This window comes from Neophocaena asiaeorientalis, unplaced genomic scaffold (genome assembly GCF_003031525.2).
Source record: "Neophocaena asiaeorientalis asiaeorientalis breed wild unplaced genomic scaffold, Neophocaena_asiaeorientalis_V1.1 scaffold82, whole genome shotgun sequence".
NCBI classification, from domain to species: domain Eukaryota; kingdom Metazoa; phylum Chordata; class Mammalia; order Artiodactyla; family Phocoenidae; genus Neophocaena; species Neophocaena asiaeorientalis.
The window spans coordinates 7,780,941-7,802,909 of record NW_020173068.1 but is presented as its reverse complement, the minus strand read 5'-3'; the positions used below and the strand labels follow the sequence as shown (position 1 = coordinate 7,802,909).

At 45.4% G+C, this 21,969-nt stretch overlaps 1 protein-coding gene across 2 annotated transcripts; it reads right to left on the bottom strand.

The window, feature by feature from the left end:
• Window positions 1-1,398: 1,398 nt before the first annotated feature.
• Window positions 1,399-21,123, bottom strand: AAR2 (AAR2 splicing factor). 2 transcript variants are annotated; one of them, XM_024743183.1, is made up of 4 exons: window positions 21,074-21,123; window positions 17,212-18,020; window positions 13,328-13,557; window positions 1,399-2,727 (listed from the first exon to the last, which is right to left on the bottom strand). In XM_024743183.1, the coding sequence occupies exons 2-4, from the start codon at window positions 17,966-17,968 to the stop codon at window positions 2,560-2,562; spliced, it is 1,155 nt and encodes a 384-aa protein (XP_024598951.1). In that variant the 5' UTR covers window positions 17,969-18,020; window positions 21,074-21,123; the 3' UTR covers window positions 1,399-2,559. The 2 variants fall into 2 exon arrangements, with proteins under 2 accessions (XP_024598951.1, XP_024598952.1); XM_024743184.1 differs by lacking the exon at window positions 21,074-21,123 and adding an exon at window positions 20,842-21,062.
• Between the last annotated feature and the right edge of the window lie 846 nt (window positions 21,124-21,969).

The window sequence follows — 21,969 nt, the reverse complement described above, 5'->3', positions numbered from 1 at the left end:
AGTGGAGGGAGCCTGAAGGAGCCTGGAGTATCTTTACCAGAAATCTTCAGTCCAAGCAAACTCTCTTACTTTATACAAAAATACACTGAAGCCCGGAGAACGTAAGTGGCTTGCCCACGGTCACACAGCTGGCTGTCAACAGGGCCAAGGCTAGATCCGGGGAAGCAGGAAGAAAGCAAGGCTGTCCTGGACATGCAAGGGTAGGGAAGGAGTAAATCACAGTAGTGAATGCAGTACTGAGTGCGGACCCTGGACACCAATGGGCTTGGTTTGACTCTTGAGCTCAATCCTTACAAGCTGTGGGACCCTAGCAAAATGACGGAAGCTCTCTGAGCCCGTTTTCCTATCAGTAAAATGGGGATAATAATAGCACTTACCACATACTGTTGTGAGGATTAAGTGAACTAACAGAACAGAGCACTTATACATTGTAGCTGCTTTTCTTTAACCCATTTGTGTGAGTGGGCGCGGTTGGGGGGTATATGTGTCTGTGTAGACATAAGACCAACAAGCTGAGAGAACAGGTCACATGATCCAACTTCCAGGTGCTGCCCTGTCAAGGCCAGTGGGAGACAAATTGTCCCAGTGGAGCTCTAGGTACTAAATTGCAATGCTGTTACTTCTAGGTAGTAACTCAAAACTGAGTGTGCCTCAGAACCCAGGCTGCACCCAGATTCACTGCCTCCGAGTTCCTGTATGGTGGGACTTGGGAGTCTGAACTTTTAAAAATTATTATTGAGATATAATTTACACACCATAAAAATTCACCATTTTAAAGCATACACTTGTATGGGTTTTTATGATACTCATAAGGTTGGCCAACCACCACCACTACCTACTTCCAGAATCTTGTCATCACCCGAAAAAGAAACCCAGTACCCATTAGCAGTCACTCCCCCTTCCCCACTCTCCCATCCCCTGGTAACCACTAATCCCTCTGTCTCTAAGGATTTGTCAACTCTGGACGATTCCTAAGAATGGAATCGTACAACATGTGGTCTTTGCGTCCAACTTCTTTCACTCTGCACAGTGTTTCCAAGGTTTGTCAATGCTGTGGCATGGATCAGGGCTTTATTCCTTTGGAATCTGCAATTTTAACAAGCTCCCCAGTAGTTCTGATGATTGGGCTTTGGGGAGAAAAAGAACAGCAAATTCATACAAGGTGAACCTTCTGGTTGCTATATAGATACAGGGCCTCAATCATTCCTGCAGGTGTGCCCATCTCAGAAGCCCCGCTGGTGACAGGAGACATCGCTGGCCACTTGCCTCCTCCAGAGCCTGCAGAGGTTGGGCAGGGTCTCCTGGTGCCCGGTAGGGAGGACATGTGCATCTAAGGACAGTGCCTGGCTGTGGTGGGAACTGGGCAGATGAACTATGAGACTCACACAAGGGGATTTAGTCTCCACTCCAAGACTTTAATGTATGTTATGCTCTTGGAAAAACAATTCCAAGGAGACAAGTGGAACCGAAAGTCTTAACCAGAGGGGATTCTTATTCAGAAACCTAGTGTGAGCCGCAGCCTTGGGAGAGAGCAGCACAGGGACTCTGATCACAGTACAACAGTTTGAGGTCAGGGTGGCAGGGCCTGTGTGTATGATGCACGGGCCCTCAGGACTCCCAGGAAACCGGAGCACCATCACTCCTGTGGCTGACAGCCCCACAGCAGGACGGGGGGCGGACCCAGTCTGACCAGGTCATCTCTGGAGCTCTGAATAAAGGCACAGAACTTCAACAGGGCCAAAGAAGCCTGTACAAAGCAAGAACGTTTCTCTTTGTCGTTGAATCTCCAGGTCATCAGAAACACTCGTGCTGGCTCCGGTGAGGAATGGGGCCATACAAAGGGTCACCAAGGCCCACTTCTGGGTCTGAGGCCTCAGAACGGAGCAGATGGGAGGGGTGTGGCACTAGCAACGCCTCTGAGGTCAGGGGCTGCAATGATCTTGAAAGATTATCCACTGGGACCTCTGGACAGGAGAAAGGGACTTAAAGCAAAAGCTGACCACTCGTCAGATTCAACCCAACTGTCTTCTGTTATGCCCTCCCCAACCTGGGGCTCCAGGGTGGTCACACACCCATGTTTTCTGTGACGTATTCCCATCCAACAAGGGGCAGGCAGAAATCCTGGCTCATCTCCCTATTACCCTCTGATTAACTTTGAAAAAGTCACCAACTGACATCTCAGACTCCTGGGCAGTCCAGGGTTTCTAACCATTCTACGGAATAAACAATCGGTTCTCCTGGGCTTTGGGCTCAACTTCTCTTCTGGAAGGAAGCAAGCTGCTGCTGAGGCAGGTCTCTCCCAAGAGCTCATCTGGAATTCAGTTAGGTTATAGCACCGAGGCCAGGCTGACGGGGAACCCACAAATGTGCCTTCTAGATGGGGTACAGCCTCTCTGGCACTGAAGGAACTTATTTATTGGTGAAGGAGGGAATTCTGGCTCCATCTTTGTAGAACCTGGCAGGGCTGCTGCCCCAGTAAGTCCCAGTAGGACAGGTGAATGGAGGAGCCAGGACCGCAGCCGTGGGGAAGGAGCCTCCTCTGGCTGAGAGCTTTTCCAGTTAGCCAGTCCCCACGCCCTCGGGAAGAACCACCACCACCGGGGCGCAGTCCTCAGGCTCCGCCTCAAAGTCCCACTGAAACTTCTTGGTTAGGTGAGCTTGGAACTTTTCAGCTTTCTGCCTCAGGGTGGCATCCACGGCAACGCTGCAGGCAGATGAAAAGAAAACCTACAGAGAACAGAGGATAAGTCACTCCTAAGAACACAGAGGGGCTGAGAAAGCTGTGGAAATTTCCTCGTGGTGTTCAGCTCTCCGGGGTGGGTGGATCAGCCGCTGCTGGCACAGGCTCAGGACACCTACTGTGCTCCCCCCAAACCAAGAAAGAAGGTCCAAGCCCAGCTGAGAAGCTCGGGCAGGACCAGAATGGAAAATTACTATCTTGGGCAGAGATGCCCCACTGAGAGTAAGGCCAGCGGGGCCATCACCCTGGCCCTGCTCTCCGGGGAGATCTACTGGGCACCTGGACAGTAACTTAGAAAAAGAGGCAGTAGCTATACCAGCTGGTACTAAGAAAGGCATGGGGGTGCTTATAAGCCCCTGGATCCCATAAAATCCCAGGCCCTAACCCAGGGAGGGTGAACTGCTGCTCTAATCTAAATGGGCCCCAGGCTGCCATTCTGAGGTTTCTATTCCCCTTAAAAGCTTTGGTTTTTTTAAATTGTGGTAATATATACATAACACAAAATCTACCATTTTAAACATTAAAAAATTATAATTTAAAAGACTGTACTAAATACACATAATATTTACCATGTTAAGAGTATAGTCCAGTGGCATTAAGTATATTTACATTATTACACAACCATCACCACCAACCATCTCCAGAACTTTTTCATCTTGCCCAACTGAAACGACACCCATTAACTCCCCATTCCCCGCTTCCAGCCCCTGGTAACCACCATTCTACTTTCTCTCTATGAATCTGACTACCCTAGGTACCTCATATAAGTGGAATCACACAATATTTGTCCTTTTGTGCCTGACTTACTTCACTTAACATAATGTCCTCAAGGTTCACTCATGTAGGAAGTGCCAGAATTTCCTTCCTTTCTAAGGCTGAATGATATGCCACTGTATGTAGATACCACATTTTTTCCCCCACTCATCTGTCAATGGCCATTTGGGTTGTTTCTACCTTTTGGCTATTATAAACAATGCTGCTATGAACACGGATATAAAAATATCTCTTGCAGAGTCACCGCTTTCAGTTCTTTGGGGTACATACCCAGAAGTGGAGTTTCTGGATCATAAGGTAATTCTGTTTAATGTTCTGAGGAACCACCATACTGTTTTCCACAGTGGCTGTCATTTTACATTCCCATCAGCAATGAACGAGGGTTCCAATTTCTCTACAATCTCTTCAGTATCTGTTATTTTGTTTTTGTTTGTTTGTTTACAATAGCTACCCAAATGGGTGTGGTGTCTGATTGTGTTTTGATTTGCCTTTCCCTAAGGATTAGTGATGCTGAATATCTTTTCATGTATTTATTGCCCATGTGTATATCTTCCTTAGAGAAAAGTCTGTTCCAGTCCTTTGCCCTTTTTTTTTTTTTTTTTTTTTGGGGTTGGGGGGCCCTCACTTTATGTGCTTGTTGGCCATTTGTATGTCTTCTTTGAAGAAGTGTGTGTTCAAGTCCTTTGCCTTTTTTTTTTTTTTTTTTTTTTGGCGGTATGCGGGCCTCTCACTGCTGTGGCCTCTCCTGTTGCGGAGCACAGGCTCCGGACGCGCAGGCTCAGCGGCCATGGCTCACAGGCCCAGCCGCTCCACGGCATGTGGGATCTTTCCGGACCGGGGCACGAACCCGTGTCCCCTGCATTGGCAGGCGGACTCTCAACCACTGCGCCACCAGGGAAGCCCTTTTTGCCCTTTTTTGATCAGGTTTTTTTATTTGTGTTGTTGAGTGATCGAAGTTCTTTATATATTCTGGATATTAATCCCTTGTTTTGATGTTCTTTTAAATTCAGTTTCATCTAATATAAACATGGGCAGGGGCAAACAGAGTAATTTTCCCTACCTTTGAAACTCCATTCCAGATTGTCCCGGATCTCAACCACTTCTCTAAGAATGACAGCAAACCCATTACTCCTTCTCACACTATTTTATTGTTCTCAAAGAAGTTTCATAGAGTAGTCCAATGGATCCTCACAAGGCCCTGGGAAGACACACTAGGATGCCTATTTTATGGAAATGGAGGCTGAGGGGAGTTAAATGGCCAGGTCAAAATTACCAGAAAGGAAGGAGCAGTTTTTTCCAGACTACCCGTTGGCTCCCTGCAAGACCACCCCAGACACAGCAGCATGAAGGTGAAAGCATCAATCTGATCCACATCACCTTCGTGTCACAGCTGGCCCGCAGGCCACCATGGAAGGAATCTGGGCTCCAGGGGCCTTGACCTGACAAAGGTAACAGGTGTACTCTGCAGCTGCTTCCAGGGACACACCCCTCCTAACCGCCTCTCCACTGTCTTTCTGTTAGCAGGAGTGAGGCTCATGGTCAGTGGTCTTTGTTTGGAGACACTTTGTTGGGGTGGTAGCAGGGACTGAAGTGACGGGGAGGGGAGTTCAGAAGCAGAAGGTGGGGGGTTACAGAATTTGGTTTCATTACTTGGGAACTGACTAAATACAGGAGCAGGAAGCACAGCTACAACAGAATACCAGATCAATAACTAATTAGAGGGGCTGTGTGAGCTCACTGGTGAGAGGGCAGTGGGGAAGCTGGTGGCCCGTCCATAGGCAGCTAATGGAGCTTGCTCTGGAGCACTGAACGTGAGGCTGGCTGAACCCTGGGGAGGGGCCTGGTATGGGAAGCAGAGAAGCCTTGTTTCAAACAGCATTAGTGCTGGAGGCCCTGTGCACCCATGGGTCTGCCCCCAGAGGTCCTGGGGGCGGGGGCCTGCTGGCTGAATTAGCAAAAGCCTCTTCCTGTTCTCCCTCCTTACACGGTAGATTGTACTACTCTCTACACAGCCCTTCCTCTCCTGCCACGTTGAGCAGCTGCCCAAACATGCTCCATTGCCGCTTCTGTGCCTCTACTCACACAGGCTTTTCCCTCTGCTTATAACACCTTTCTCCACCGCTGCTTTCTCCTCCTTCACCTACTAATTTCTACTAGTGACCCAAGCTCAGTTCAGATGCCACCTCCTTTGGGATGTCTTCCCAGACCAAAGACGGAACAGGTGCTCCTCTGTGCTCCCCCGGTGCCCAGGGTTACTTGGGACATAGCCTCACTCTCAGTCAGTAACCGTCCATTTACCATTGAGCACTCCCAAGAGACAAGGAGCAACCCCAAAGCAGAGACTCCTTTTCCTACCTGCATCCCACTCCCCTGGCACAGAGTCTGCCATATAAAAAGGACCCATTGGATGTTTAATGAACAAAAGAATGAAGAAGATCATACGTTCTATGAAAATCTATTTCTGGGTCCCTTTTGCACAGTGCCTGTACCAAATGATTGCTCGATAATTACATGATGGTGCTGGACAGAATAAGGGACTCGTCCTGGGGAGGACGTGGCTTATTTACCAGGCCCCTGAATGCCACCGGCTCACAAGCCATCTCCTTGTGACAGTTCTCTTATAAAAGCCCAAGCTGAAAGGAACTGCTCCAACCTCTGTTCCCCCAGTACTGTGCCTGGGCATCCCTTATGGCATTTCTCACACTCTGCTTGCATCACAGTGACCTGTGCCCCTTCAGAGTAGGGGTCACTTCCTAATTATCAATGTGACCCACACAGCAGATCGCCCAGGGCCTGGCATAGAGTTGGGGCCCACAGGATGCTCACTGAATGGATATGAATGAGATGTAGGGATGGCCAGCAGTGAGAGACTGGAACAGGCTGGGTGCATACTCGTCATTCATCCTTCCCACCCACCTCTCCAACATCGCCATGGGGGTAACATCAACTAGAGGCAGGTATAACTGAAGGCTTCAGTCTGAAAAATAAGGCTTCTAATTTGAAAAGTGCTACGTCCTTTTTAAAGAACTTGTCAGTCTAATCTTTACTACAAACTGGGAGGTAGGATAGGAAATTACTATTCCCATTGTACAGATAAGGATGGTGATAAATGCTGAGTAAGTGATAAATGTCAAGCAAGATCCAGTCCCAGTAGGCAAATCGAAATCCTTCTTCCCTACCAAAACCTTCTTTTTGTCTTGACACAGACATAATACATCCTTGATATTTTCAGCCGTGTCCTATGGGGAACCAAGGGGCTTGGAGACCAGGTGCTTCTGGAACTGTCTCTTCTGCAGGCCTCCAGGACCCAGGTCACAGCCTAGGTTGCCTGTTTTAAAAAACCAACTTTATTGAGGCATAATTTACATACAATTAAATTCATCCATTTTAAGTGTTCAATTTGTTTTGATAAATGTATACACCCATGCAACCACTATATGATGTAATCAAGATAGGTATCTGTTTATAGCTTTTTCTTTTGGTATCCAGTCTATGAGTTTAAAGGCCCATATACCATCACAATCAGGATACTGAACCGTTCCATCACTCCAAAAATATTCCCTCACACTGCCCCTTACAGATCAAATCCTCCCCTTGACCCTAGCCCCTGGCATCCATTCATCTATTTTTGTCCCTATAGTTTACAAACTTGTTATTTTAAAAATTCACAATTCAGAAGAGATGTTTAGACAGTATCTGGTTTCCAAACAACAATTTACTTTGATTCTCTTGTTTTTAGATTAATTGTATGCCTTCTTATATAAATTTAGTAATGATCTGGTTATTTTATTTACTTAAGTGAAACAAGTAAACTTTTTAAAATCACTGAGAAATGAATCATCTTAATATGGGAATATTAATCCTGGATATTTTAAAAATACTTTTGAAAAAGGATAATAACGTTTCACAAACATCTGCACTTTAGAACTAAAAGAACACCCATTGGGTATTTTTCTTCAAATTAAAAAAAAAGGTATTAATACTTTTACCATTAAGTCTATATATTGTAAAATTGTACTTTAGTCAGAAATGTGAAAGCTTTCTTTTAAACCCCAGTAAAATAAATTGAGTTCAGCCAGGTCACCTTGAGAAATTCAAAATACCACGGTAGATAGCTGAGTCACTGCTTATCCTATTTTGTGGCTAGACCAAAAAGATGAAATTTCCTAATTTTTTCAATTCCCACATGATTATTCAACTTAGAATGAAACTAGCCAAAGGTAGTACATTTTATTTCCACTTGCAGAAGAAGTAAGTGGTGTTAAAAGCAAGACTATCACTTCACAACAATTACCAAGGCGAAAAGCAGCAGAATCATGTTTTCTGAGGTCAGTTTAAAGAATTTGGGATGTTTCATCTGGGGCTCTAATCATATATGGGAGCCCACCACAGTGGGCTTTAGAATCAAAGTTCAGCCTTGCCATCCACTAGCTCTGACAAACTCAGGCAAAATTATGTGACCTCCCTGTTCCTGTCTTCTCATCTGTAAAATGGGATTATATACTTAACTTCTAGCATTGTTGTGAGGGCTAAATGAAATAATGCACAGTAAGTGTGCAGAAGTGATAGTTGATGGCAGGAGGTGCAGGAGTAGGCAGGTGAAATTTATCAGAGCTGGTGTTTTGACAAAAACACAGGCATATGCTGTTTTATTGCACTTCTCAGGTATTGCATTTCTTACAAAATGAAGGTCTGTGGCAACCCTGCATTGAGCAAGTCTATCAGCACCATTTTCCCAACAGCATTTGCTCACTTTGTGTCTGTGTCATATTCTGGTAATTCTCAAAATATTTCAAACCAAAAACATTATGACTATACCTAGGAATAAACCTACCTAAGGAGACAAAAGACCTGTATGCAGAAAACTATAAGACACTGATGAAAGAAATTAAAGATGATACAAACAGATGGAGAGATAGACCATGTTCTTGGATTGGAAGAATCAACATTGTGAAAACAACTATACTACCCAATATATATATATATGTATAGCTGATTCACTTTGTTATAAAGCAGAAACTAACACACCATTGTAAGGAAATGATACTCCAATAAAGATGTTAAAAAAAAAAGATTACGACTCACTGAGGGCGCAGATGACGGTTAGCATTTTTTAGCAATAAAGTGCTTCACTAAGGTATTTTCTTTTAAGACATAATGCTACTGCACACTTAATAGACTATGTATAGAGTAAACATGACTTTTATATGCACTGGGAAACCAAAAAATTCATGTGACTCACTTCTGGTGATATTCACTTTATTGTGGTAGCCCAGCACCTAACCCACAATATCTCCAAGGTATGCCGGTACTACAGACATCATTGTCAGAGCTAGTGTTTTCCCTCGAGACTTAAAGGTGGACACTAGCATTTTGAATACTGGCAAGAAATGAAGCTGGAGAGCCTATTGCGTGGCTAAATGCAGCTGGAGAGCCTACTTAGTGGCCTATTGCGACTAAAAGTATTAAAAAAACCAGGTTACATGACTATATGCCTAAATGCTATGCAATCAGTAATAAGAATTCTTATTTTGTACATAATTCACTTTATAACATACTATTAAATTCAGATTATCCTTTCATTGGTTTTAAACAAATTATGATGACTCAAGTTGCTTCAAATAAAAGAAAAAACTGTATCTATTTTTATCAAACAAATAATTTTTATTCAAGCTAATCCATGGGCTTTGTAAAAATCAGTGGCATCTATTCAAAGGGGCCTCTACTGGCAGAGGGCATCATGTCACTGATTTTACACAAGCTAATGTGGCTGTCTTTAAGTGCTCACACACAAACACCAGTCCCTCTCCATGTGTAGCAGTCATTTAAACTCTGAAGTAAGAAAGCCAGTTCTACTTACTTGATGACCTGCGGGGAGAGCAGGTGGCTGGCTAAGGAAGGCTTTTATGGGCTGATTCATTCACTCACAAACACCCGGAGTGAGTGCCTGTGTGTAGGGTGACAGGATCTCACTGCCAAGATGGCAGCAGTGAAACTTGCCATCAAAAAAGAGAAGAGTTTTGAAATACCCTTTCCGCATTTTGCCCATTGAAATCTGTATCATCCTTCAAGCTCATGATCAAATGCCCTCCTTCACAAAAACGCCATTCCTGACTCTCTGTCTCCTCAACTCTCAACTCCAGCCTGAATGAACCAACCAACCCCTCTCTGGTGCTCCTAATGCCCTTTGACCAGACTTCACTGTTTACACCTGTCATAGCAGGGTCATCTGTTCACACTGCCACAGGAATTATGCACTAAAAACACCCAATAACACAAAGTGAGATCAGTGCTAGGCCTCAAGTAGGTGTTGAATATAACCAGATGAACAAAAAATAGGCTTCTGGTAAAAGCCCATGGCTCAGTGGGGAAGTCAGGCGGACAATACATACATTTCACAAGCACAGCCTGTGCAATATAACAGTGACACGGACAAAGTAGGCTCATAGTATGGAAAGGAGGGAGATATCAGGGATGGCACCACAGAGACGGATGCCTAGAGGGCATCCTGTAGGATCAACAAGTACAGGCGGAGGGAAAATCAGGTTCAGTTAAGCAGACATGAAACATGGGTATAAAGTTTCAGTCGTGCCAGATGAAAAAGTTCTAGAGATCCTCTCTGCTTATAGTTAACAGTACTGTACTGTACACTTAAAAAATCAAGGGGGTAAATCTCATGTTACGTATTTTTTACAATTAAAAAAAAAGAGGAAGGCATGGAACAGCATGGCATGTCTGGCAACTTGCAAGGAGACCACTACTGCTGGAGTTGATGGTGGAAAATAGGGAAAGGAAGGAAAAGCTGGAGAACAGATTAGGAGCCTGATCAGAATGGGTATTATCACCTAGGTTTGGGCTTGTAACTTTTTAGGCAACGAGGACCACAGAGAAATAGAATCAGAGGTGCATTTTGGTGGCAGTGTGGGAGACAGATGGACTGATGGGGGTAAACATGGAAGTTCATAAACTCTGATGCAGTCTAGATGAGACCAAAAGGCCCGGGTTAGGAAAATGGTACTGCCTTCTAAAACACTTAGGGCTACCTGGAGTTATCTGGTTAATTCATTTGTTTACTTTCCCACCAAAATCTAAACTCCAAGTCAGGGACTCTGTCTGTCTTGCCCAGAGCTACATTTCCCATCCTAGAACAGGGCCTTGTATACAACAGGTGCACAGCAAACGCCTGCTAAATCAATGAAGAGAAGCTTCTGCACAAGTTCTTCGACTTTCAGAGTTTTATGTCAGCTGCCTGATCACATGGACTCTTCCAACAGTATGCTGGTTTTAGAAAAGTGCTCTGTACCTCTAAGAAACAAGCTAACTCATATACATATTCCTCAACACTCCGAGAAGAACGTTGCATATAAAGAAAGAATGCTTAAAAAACAGGTGTTGAGGGGGCTTCCCTGGTGGCGCAGTGGTTGAGAATCTGCCTGCTAATGCAGGGGACACGGGTCCGAGCCCTGGTCTGGGAGGATCCCACATGCCGCGGAGCAACTAAGCCCGTGAGCCACAAGTACTAAGCCTGCGCATCTGGAGCCTGTGCTCCCCAACAAGAGAGGCCGCGATAGTGAGAGGCCAGCGCACCGCGATGAAGAGTAGCTCCCACTTGCCACAACTAGAGAAAGCCCTCGCACAGAAATGAAGACCCAACACAGCAAAAATAAATAAATTAATTTAAAAAAAAACAAAAAAAGAATAAGGTCTTTGAATGCAGAGAATGTGCTTTAAAAAACAAAAAACAGGGGCTTCCCTGGTGGCGCAGTGGTTGAGAGTCCGCCTGCCAATGCAGGGGACACGGGTTCGAGCCCTGGTCCGGGAAGATCCCACATGCCGCGTAGCAACTAAGCCCATGTGCCACAACTGCTGAGCCCGCGTGCCACAACTACTGAGGCCCATGCGCCTAGAGCTTGTGCTCCACAGCAAGAGAAGCCACCACAATGAGAAACACGTGCACCACAATGAAAAGTAGCCCCCGCTCGCCTCAACTAAAGAAAGCCTGCGCGCAGTGACGAAGACCCAGCACAACCAAATATAAATAAAATAAATTTATAAAAAGAAAAAACAAAAAAAAACAGGTGTTGATATATTTTTTTTAAGGCACATGTCCTGGATTTTTCCAAATAATGACATCAAATTTTCTTGGTGAAAAGTCCAAAGACAAAATTCTTCTAATCATCAGCTTTGCACACCCTACCTGGACATCGAGCAATCCAGCTGGGCCCTTTCTGCTTTGTAAATCATTGCTGGCAACAAAGCCTCAGCAATGAGAGCTCAGCTGCTGGTCATGCTGACAACGGTTGGACAGCCAACGACACACTGCGGCCCTCCTATGTTTGCACGACAGCACTAGGGCATATCACAAGGGCAGCACGTATTCCCGCTGCCAGAGGCCAGTTAGCAGGCTGCTGCCTCCTACTGCTCTGCAACCCATGACCCAGTAACTGGGGCGATTTCCCCTGCAGAGGAAGGCTAAAGGGATTTAATTTCTCTGTGATATCAAGAACCAATAAAAGGGCAGTTTTATAACTCTCATGAAGTGGAATACACCAGGCTCAAACCATCAGCCTGACTGACTCATCCCCATGGTCCACACAAGTCCTTCAACTTCAGAGGTTTATGTCAGCTGCCTGATCACAGGGACTCTTCCAACAGAATGCTGGTTTTAGAAAAGTATTCTGTATCTCTGAGAAACAGGCCCCTGATAGGTATGTCCACTAATGTCAATCAAGACTCTTTTCGGTGGGGGGGGGATCTACACTGTATTCGGTATGTAGGGGCATAAGCATAGGCCTTAAACCAAGACTCAGGCCTGGGTACAAATCCTGACTCTGCCACCTACCAGCTGTGTGACCTTATATTAATGATTTAATCTTTTAGAGTTTCAGTGTTCTCATTTGTAAAATGGGAAAAATCCTCCATCTCACGTGCTCCAGAGAGATTAAATGAGGGAACCCATATAAAGAGATAAGCATGGTGCCTATTAAATGCCAACAGGCATTTAATGACTGTTCATTCCTTCCCTTACCATGGGTGGGAGTGGGAGGTTAGTGAATAGCCACCTTTTAAGGAGCAGGCCTGTGGGGGTCTCACACACAGTGAAAAAAAAGTCATGAAACAGAAAGTATGGAAACTGACAGCCTGCAGCTTCTGCCTCTTCTATACTTGAGAAAGTTACACAATGTGAGTGACAGAGGCTGTCCCAAGAACATAAAGGAAGCTAATCTGTTTGCAAAGGGAGGAAATAGCACAGGATGGAGATTGTAAGTTGTTTGAAGCTTCTTCCCTAATTATCACTCATAATGAAAATTTAATTGCTGAGTTAAAAGCAAATTTCACTTTTTCTGTCAGAGAATCTCTGAAGAAACTGGCACATTTTGTTTGAACAGGAAATCAAAGTTACTTTAATGCCTAAATGAGATCTAAGGAGCTGCAGATGTTTCCCTGGGAATAACTAGCTTCAAAACTCTGTCCTACTGGTTTGCAGCAACTTACAGCTACAGGGAGGCAGAAATAAAAACTGTTTTGAGCCGAGTTGCTCAAGGGGTGGGGCTGACTCAAATTCCGAGTACCCCAGTGCTAGGCACCTTGGGGGGCGAGGCAGAGAGAAGGAGAGAGGGTCTCTGGAATTAAGGAGCTTATAATCAAGCAGGAGAGAGAGAACCAGGGAACAGCCTACTATTAGGAAACTGAAATGAAGACAACTTGGCTCAGGAAAGAAGAGCAAAAAAAAAAGGTAAGCCTCCAAGGGTACTTTCACACACCCTGGCCTTAATTCTGACCCACTTGGGTGTCAGCCAAAAGCCTGCTCACCTGTAAGGTGCTGGTGAGGAAGTTGTCCTGGGAGACAATGTCCACAAAGAAGTCGGCGGGGATCTCGCCAAGCTGGTGGTACAGGATGGAGATGAGGTTGACGTAAAGGGTGTGGTGCTTCACCATGGCCTCTTCTGACCGGCACAGAAGGTTCAGGAGCTGCTTCCAGTGCTCGAATGCCTCGTACACGTTCCCCAGCAGGAAGCACACAAAGGCAAACTGGAGTTCACCTGAAAGGTGCAGAGAGGAGAAATGATCCTGAGGGACAGGAGTACTGGCTGACACTACTAAGCCTCCAGTTCCACTGGGCCTCAGCAATAAGTGGCTTTCTATCCTTGTCACTCTTCCAGAGCCCGGCACAGGGTTTTGCACCTAGCAGCTGCTCAATAAAAGTTTGCTGAACTGCTATAAACTCAAGCCATGAGAAACCAAACTGGTTTTGGATTTCTGTGATATCTGAGTACAAGAGAAGAGGCACACGTAGTATTTGCCTAGCATTTAACAAGTTTACAAAATGTGTCCATGGATATTATGCCAAGTGGATCCCCAAACTGGCTGCCCATCTGAAATACTAAGAGAACTTGTTAAAAATAAAGCTGCCCAAGCCTCACCACCAGAGATCCTGGTTGAGGACAGATGATGGGGCCTCAGTATCTGTAGCTCTAACAAGCTTCCCGGGTGCTTCTGATGCACACGGTCTGCTTCAGGGTCAGGGAAATGCTGCATTACACCACATAATCCTCAGCCCAACTCCACAAGGTGATCAGGGAAGGTGGTATTTGCCTCATTTCATAGATGAGGTCAAGCAAATTGCCCAAGGTCACACATCTAATGCTTAGCAACTGAACAATGGAAAGATAAAACAGATTTCTTTTTAAAATTTATTTATTTTATTCATTTATTTTGGGCTGCATTGGGTCTTCGTTGCTGTGCATGGGCTTCTCATTGTGGTGGCTTCTCCTGTTGCAGAGCACCAGCTCTAGGCGCATGGGCTTCAGTAGTGTGGCTTCAGTAGCTGTGGCTCGCGGGCTTAGTTGCTCCGTGGCATGTGGGATTTTCCCGGACCAGGGCTTGAACCCATGTCCCCTGCATTGGCAGGCAGATTCTTAACCACTACGCCACCAGGGAAGCCCTAAAACAGATTTCTATTGGGTAGGAACAGTCCTAGAGCCTCCCTGAACAAGAAAATTCAGGAGTACTTGTTCCAGGGTTAGCCTGCCAGCCAAATTATTTTTCTTTGTTTAATCACAGGGCTCTGTGATTTGATCTCTATGAGCAGCCTGTGGTTAAGAGCATGGGCTCTGGAGCCAAAATGCATAGGTTCAAATCTCAGCTCCACCACTTAGCAGCTGTGTGACTTTGGGCACGTTACTTAATCTGTTTATGCTTCAATTTCCTTATTTGAGGGTTGTAGTGAAGATTAAATGAATCAATATAGTATATATAAAGCATTTAGCATAATGCCTGGCACAAAGTATCACTCAAGAAATCTTAGTTATTATTCCCACATTCCCACCAGATCCCTGTCTCAAACAGAGACCTGGTAATCCAGAAGCCATCGTCCTTGGGCAAGCAGCTGGGTCTCTAGTTGCCAAGATAAACTGTTGCTGATCAGAGACGCTCTCTCTGGCTTCAAATTTAAGGAGGGCTTCTGTGGTATATCTACGTGTGGGCCATAAAAAGAACAGATGTACTCAACACTAAATACCTCTTTAAATGCATGGTGTCTGATCTGTCACCTCTGGAGACCTGGAAAAACTAGTTCTCTGTTCCTAGGCTTGTGGAACCAAGTTTGATTTGTGTGGATAGCTACCTAGTCTAGATATTTTGAACATCTGATCAATATTTTCAAAATATAGTTAAACTTTCTATAGGTTAGAAAATTTAACCTTTTCTAGAGGTTAATGATTTGCTTCTTCAGTTGGCTTTACCTCGTTAGTTTGTGAAAATACGAGCTTATTCTCTGAATTTAGGGCATTTGTCTAAATTCATACATTTCTGGCTCAGTCTAAAATTAAATTATGAGATCAGAAATAATTTCAAAGGACTGTCATGAAGATACAGTAATCCCTGAAACAGACCTTTTCACAAGATTACTTTGAAGAACTGAAATGTTTAAGAGGTAGAAAACAGGATTTCTGTTCATTTTTTTTTCTGTTTATTTTTAAGCCAGAATTTCAAGTGTTACTTATTAAATGAAAATAGACACCCCATAAAATGTCCCTTTTTATCAGCTAAGCCTATTATGTAAAAGGCCCTATATTCAAAATTCTCACTGATCTTCCAATAGAAAAAGATGTAAATATTGGACAACTTATACAAGAAAAAATATTAACAACTATTAAAGATGTGACAAATGTTTGCTGTCACTAGTAATCGAAGAAATATAAATTGAAACAAGATGTCATTTTTCAACTATCCAGTTGGAAGAGACCTTTGCTAAACTGCCATATCAAATGCCATGTCAAAGGTGATGGGCAACAGCCTCACCAGCTGGCAAGGATGCATGACCTTCTCCTGGCAACATGTACACTCTGATCCAACAATTTCACCCCGAAATGTATGCAGAAGGGCACACAAGGACATTCATTAGACGCCACTTATAATAGGGAAAATAGGGACATCTTAAAGATCCATCAACAGGGGTTGGTTCAATTACTATGGAACATAAGTAGCCACTAAAGAGAAGTGACCATTTCAGTGACATGGAAAAATGTTTACATTAAAGCAAATTACAGAATAATATACTGTAGTCTTGTTTTTGTAAAAATATTATATATACAAAAACACATAATTGAATAAAAAAAGACTAAAAGGAAACACAAAAATATATTAAACTGAGAAATACATATACATATAAATATATACCTAAAAGATGGAAAATAAGTACAACAAAGTGCAAAACAATGGTTATTTCTAGGTGGTGGGATTTGGAATTTTATTTTTGTTTTTCTTCTAGGATGAATATATGTTATTTTTTTGTAATAAGGGGGGAAAACAACAATAAAAACTATGACAATTAAAAGAAAATCACTGGGACTTCCCTGGTGGTCCAGTGGTTAAGAATCCACCTTCCAATGCAGGGCACGTGGGTTCGATCCCTGGTTGGGGAACTAAGATCCCACATGCCATGGGGCAACTGAGCCCATGCGCCACAACTACTTAGCCCACGTGCTCTGAAGGCCGTGCCCCACAACTAGAGGAGAGCCTGTGCACCACAACTACTGAGCCCGCACAGTCTGCAGCCTGCGTGCCACAGCTAGAGAGAAGCCCACACACCACAATGAAAGATTCCACGTGCCACAACTAAGACCTGATGCAGCCAAAATTTTTTTAAAATAAAATTTTAAAAATTTAAAGAAAAAGAATTGGACCTTTAAAAAAATAGAAAAAGAAAATCACTGTTCTGGATGAAGCCTTGAGAGAGTCAGGAGCAAACTGAGGGGGGAGGTGGGAGGCCCCCAGGAACACGGCTGGGCCTGGGAACCAGGAGCCCTAGGCTTTGGTCTCACTTCGACTACACCACTTGGCAGCCAAATCCTTTCCCTCTGTGGACCTCAATCTGTACGACGCGGTGGCACGGAGGCTGGGCCACGCCACCAGTACACAAACCCAGGACTGTCTGCATCAGGTTCACCCACAGTGCTTGTCTGTTAGGTAGACAGAGAGATAAATTGCTGGGGCCCCAATCCAGATCTCTTGAATCATCCTCCAGGGGTAAGACCTGGGGATCTGTATCTTTAACAAGCATTCTGGGCAAGACCGCCTCCTAGCCAGTTTTAGGAACCACTGGACTAGATAACCCAAGATGTACTCCTTGTTCTCAAGCCCTCCTACTATATACACCTCCCCTGGCCCACTCTCAAAGCCTTGTTCCTCCTCACCTAGCACGTCCTGGGGACTTTGGGGGAACTGCTTGCTGAGCACGGTCTCCAGAGCATAGCTCAGGTCCATGCTGTGCCTGGTTATCTCGGCTGGCGTGGCACCTGCCGGGAACATCTGTGTGGGCAGCTCGGAGAAGCGGATCTCTGTGCCGGGTCTGGGCTTCATCTCGGGCAGCCGGGCCAGGCCTTCCTGGTAGCTTTTGCACTCAGTGCCGCAGCGGGGTAGATTCTGCTCCACCCGGTCCTTGGTGTACTTCATGGAGAGCACAGGCAGCACCTCTGAGAAGGCACAGATCTGCCGACTCTCGGGCTGGAGCTTCTCCACTGTGGCCTCGCTGATGAAGTTGGTTAGTGAGATCCACTTCTTGAGTGTAGCATATGGGTAAGGTCCCAGGAACTGGTCCAGCTCCTGGAGGTTGGCCCTCATGGCCTCCACCACAGCCTCTGGGGCTGGGGACAGGTCTACCTCTTCCTGGACTGCATCCCAGCGCAGGACCTTCAGCCCCCGCTGCTGTAGGCTAAGGAAGAAGCCCATACGGGGGCCCACCTCCCTGGGATTAGCCTTGTCCACAGAGCTGTAGTGGAGGAAGTGGATGCCTGGAGGGATCATCTTCACACCCCGGAACTTGGGCCCCACCTCCCAGGAGTTGTAGTCAATGCCAAACTCTGTCCCCTTGGGCATATTCAGGATGACCACAGTGGCCCCTTCAAAGAAGAGGTGCTTGGCAAGCTCAGGATCCATCTGCATGGCAGCCATGGGACCAGTGGTGAGTGACCAAAAAGAAAACTTTTCTAGTTTTCCAGAACAGCTGAAAAAGAAATATATCAGAGTTAATCAGAACCTGGGGAAGGATGCTTCATTTGCTGAGCATTCTCTATGTGCTAGATATTGAACTAGACCCCTGACGTAATTATCTCCCTTAATTTTCACCACAACCCTGCATTGTTCTACAGATGAAGAAAATAAGACTCAAAGAGAAGAGGGGTTTTGTGTTTTGGTTTAATGAGCAAGAACACTCACTTCACAGCTGGAAAGACAATCAGTTAAAGAAAAGTGACATGTTCAAGGTCACAGAGGACCCAGTTAGAACCTGGGTACCCTGCCCTCCAGGCCAGTGTTCTTTCCACTGTTCACTCAGGATCTACTCTCAGATCTCCTTCTCACAACAGAGGATGAAGGCAGAGAAAGCTTGGCTGGTCCATTCTAACTATAACTCTGCCTAAACTGTCTTAAACTCTAACTCTGTCTAAAACCTATTGCTGGAGAGTCCCCAGAAGAGTTGAGAAGCACCCACTCAGTTTCCTATAAGCCTCAGGGAAGGCCCAGAAATGGACCAAAGGTGGAAAGTGGGTGCTCAGTATCTAAAATTCACAAAAGGTTTGGGCAGTGAAAGAGCTTTTCAACCACAACCACACCCTTCTTCTCTTACTTATAAAAAACCTGAAGTCCAGGGAGTGAAACGACTTCCCAAAGGGTTCACAGTCAGTAGCAGCTCTGGACTGCTCACCCAGAAGGGATCCAGGAAGCACAGCTGGCCTTGGATCCGAAGAGAAAGACCATAGAACATTTATTTTGTCTACCTCTGAACTACCCATGAGGACACACTGATAAAACTTCTGTAAGCAGACACACACTGCCTCTGTATTTATAAGAATGGTTCCAGGGCTTCCCTGGTGGCGCAGTGGTTGAGAATCCGCCTGCTAATGCAGGGGACACGGGTTTGGGCCCTGGTCTGGGAGGATCCCACATGCCGCGGAGCAACTAGGCCTGTGAGCCACAACTACTGAGCCTGCGTGTCTGGAGCTTGTGCTCTGTAACAAGAGAGGCCATGATAGTGAGAGGCCCACGTACCGCGATGAAGAGTGGCCCCCGCTCGCCACAACTAGAGAAAGCCCTCGCACAGAAACCAAGACCCAACACAGCAAAAAAAAAAATTAATTAATTAATAAAAGGTGTTGTTTTTAAAAAAAAAAAAAAGACCTGGCACAGCCAAATAAAAAAAAGAATGGTTCCAACATGAACTAATTTAAACAGGACAATTATCTAACCCTCTCGTCCCAAGACACCTATCTATTCAATTCAACAAATAACCCTGGAATGCCTGCACTGTGCCAGGATCTTTGCCAGGCACTAACAGAAACATTCGCAGAGTGAGACAGTTACTGCCCTCTAGGCACTTCCAATCTAGCCAGACATACAAACAAGGCCCCAAACCTTCACAAACAGAAGGACCAGCTGCCTGTTTAATCCTTTTTACTCATTTTATTTAAACAAACAAAGCAAAATAAAACCATGAGGAAAGGAAGAGCAACCCTTTTCCAAAAATGTTAAGGACATATTTTATTGTCTTAACCCAATACCCACCACAAATGACTCTCACTCTAAATCAGCATTATTTTTCCAAACTGCAAGTCACAACCTGTTAATGGGTCAAGAGATCATTTTAGGGAATCTCAGCCAGCATTAATTTTTTTAAATAAAAGGACAGAATTTTTAAAAATCAGAGTACATCATAAATATTAAAGCTAAGTACTGTTTTCTGAAGCTTTGTGTGTTTGAATGGACTCTTGGTCACAACATAAAATGTATTTGTTACTGTAGGTCACAATCAAAAAAGTCTGAAAGCCACTGCTCTGAATAATTTATATCATTTTCCTAATCTTGAATTCAGAAGGTACTTAATAAATATTTGCTAGATGAACAACTATCGCATTTAGAATAACTGCTCATCAATTAGCCATCTTCCCTGGTGGCATCTGTATGCCCCTCCTTGATAATGCCATTCCTTTCCTTCTATTTCCACGAGACTGTAATTCTCCTCACTATATCTTCAGCAGCTGGCACATGGCCTGGCACGAAGAAGATGCCTTGGGAGGCAGAAAGCCGCATCCACCCACTTCTCTCTACCACCTCCTTAATCTAAGCTACCATATCCCTCACCCAGAGAGTGATCGCCCCTTCAATCCCTTCTCCATCCAATAGCTGGAGTGACCTTCTCAAAGCACTCATCTACGCATGTCACCACCCATACTTAATATCCTCTGAGAGGCTTCTCACGTGGCTCTTGGCAAACTAAATTCCTACCGTGACCTACAAGGAAGGCCTGCGTGGTCTGGTCCCTGGCAACTCCTCCAGCTTGTGTCATACCATGCTTTCCCCCACACGCTCTGTGCTGCAGCCAAACTGACCTCTTTCAGACCCTCAAACAGGAGGCTTCCCTGATAGAAAACTCTTCCCTCCCCTCTTTCTCAAATCATTTTTCTGATCCTGCTCAGTATTCATCTCCTCAGTAAAGCTTCTTTGACCGGGTCTAAGTCAGTTCTCCTGTAATTCGCTCTCACGGCGCCTTATATCTTTCCATGTCACTTATCACAGCTGCAATTTTGCAAATGTTAATAGAGGGCTGTCATCTCCAGGACACGTGGGTCTTTTGTATCTCTAGCACATATGAGACACATGGTAAACATTTGTTTAATAAAAGCATGATACCCATTTTGTAGATAAGAAACAAAGCCTCGGTTCGGAGAAAAGACCTTAGCCGAAGTTACAGAGAGTAGCTCAGAACCACGTCAGGCGGAGCCACGGCCTCCGGCCCGCAAGTTCTAAAGTTACGAAAAAAACCAAGTTACCGCGGGTGCCCCAGGAAGTCCTGGCGACGGTGTATCTGGTGACGGTTTCTCAGGGAGCAAGGCCTGTAGAGACAGGTGGGTCCCACCACCGGCCCACAGACGGGGATGTCCCAGTCCCCGCTAGGTGCCCTAGTGCAGGGCCCTCCGCGATCCCGAGCTGGGAAGAGGGGTGGCCGGACCACACAGACAAAGAAAGCAGAGGAGTTAAAAGAGGACAGGAAGCCGCGCTCACCGACTTGGGTCTTGCCTCAGTCTCAGGCACCGCGGAAGCGCACCGGAAGTTCTCCCTCTCGGGCGCCGGACTGGAGCAATGGGAAAAGGGGCCGGGCGGATCTCTCGGTCGCGGGAGGAACGGCCCGCGTCTGCAGGTTCCGCCCCATCAAATATTGCCTTTTGCTACTTTCAGTTACTGGTTTTAGCTTCTGAACAGTGGATAATAACTTTCATCAAACGATGCATTTTATATCCCGCTCCAGAAACACATCCACCAGCCATGGTTTTTCGGTCTCAATCAGTCATGGTTTCTGAGGCTGGGGTCAAGTTCATGGCTGCCCAGTAGCCACAGACAGAGGCTCAGTCGTGGTCCGGGTCAGTCGATCTCTTTCTGAGTGACAGTGTCACAGCTGGCCCGTTATCACCTGGTCCCAGCTTCCAACCATACTCAGCTGTAGAGGAGAGCTTCAGAAACCCAGCCTAGAGAGAACCAGTCTCACAGCAGTAGTCACCACATCGGTCCCTCTAGCTATAACCACCCAGTGTCCTCTGACAGTGCAGGCCTACTACGATATCTCAATCAGGCTGTAAACGCACCTTGAGGGAGGAAACCTGCCTGTCTTGTTCTCCACTGTTTTCCTGGAACCTAGCACAAAAGCCAGGCACAAAGGCCCAGCTCAATACATACATTATGCATTTAATTAATGACAGTAATTCTTTATTGATTAATGGCTTCTATTTTGGAGCCTAGCCCTGTGCTGGGTGGTTGTATCAGTCAGGGTTCGACCAAAGAGGCAGAGCCAACAGGAGGTATATAAGAGCTTTATTGCAAGGAATTGGCTTACATGATTGTGAGGGCTGCCTAGGTAAGTGCAAAATCCATAGGGCAGGCCACTTGGTGTATGATGTCTAATC

What these genes read in the sequence shown, in the direction of transcription:
- AAR2 (XM_024743183.1), bottom strand. Translation starts at nt 17,968, where the DNA reads ATGGCTGCCATGCAGATGGATCCTGAGCTTGCCAAGCACCTCTTCTTT. An exon ending in AAGTCCCCAGGACGTGCTAG is followed by an intron (nt 13,558 to 17,211) that starts GTGAGGAGGAAC and finishes TGCACCTTTCAG; the next exon opens with GTGAACTCCAGTTTGCCTTT. An exon ending in TCCTCACCAGCACCTTACAG is followed by an intron (nt 2,728 to 13,327) that starts GTGAGCAGGCTT and finishes TGTTCTCTGTAG; the next exon opens with GTTTTCTTTTCATCTGCCTG.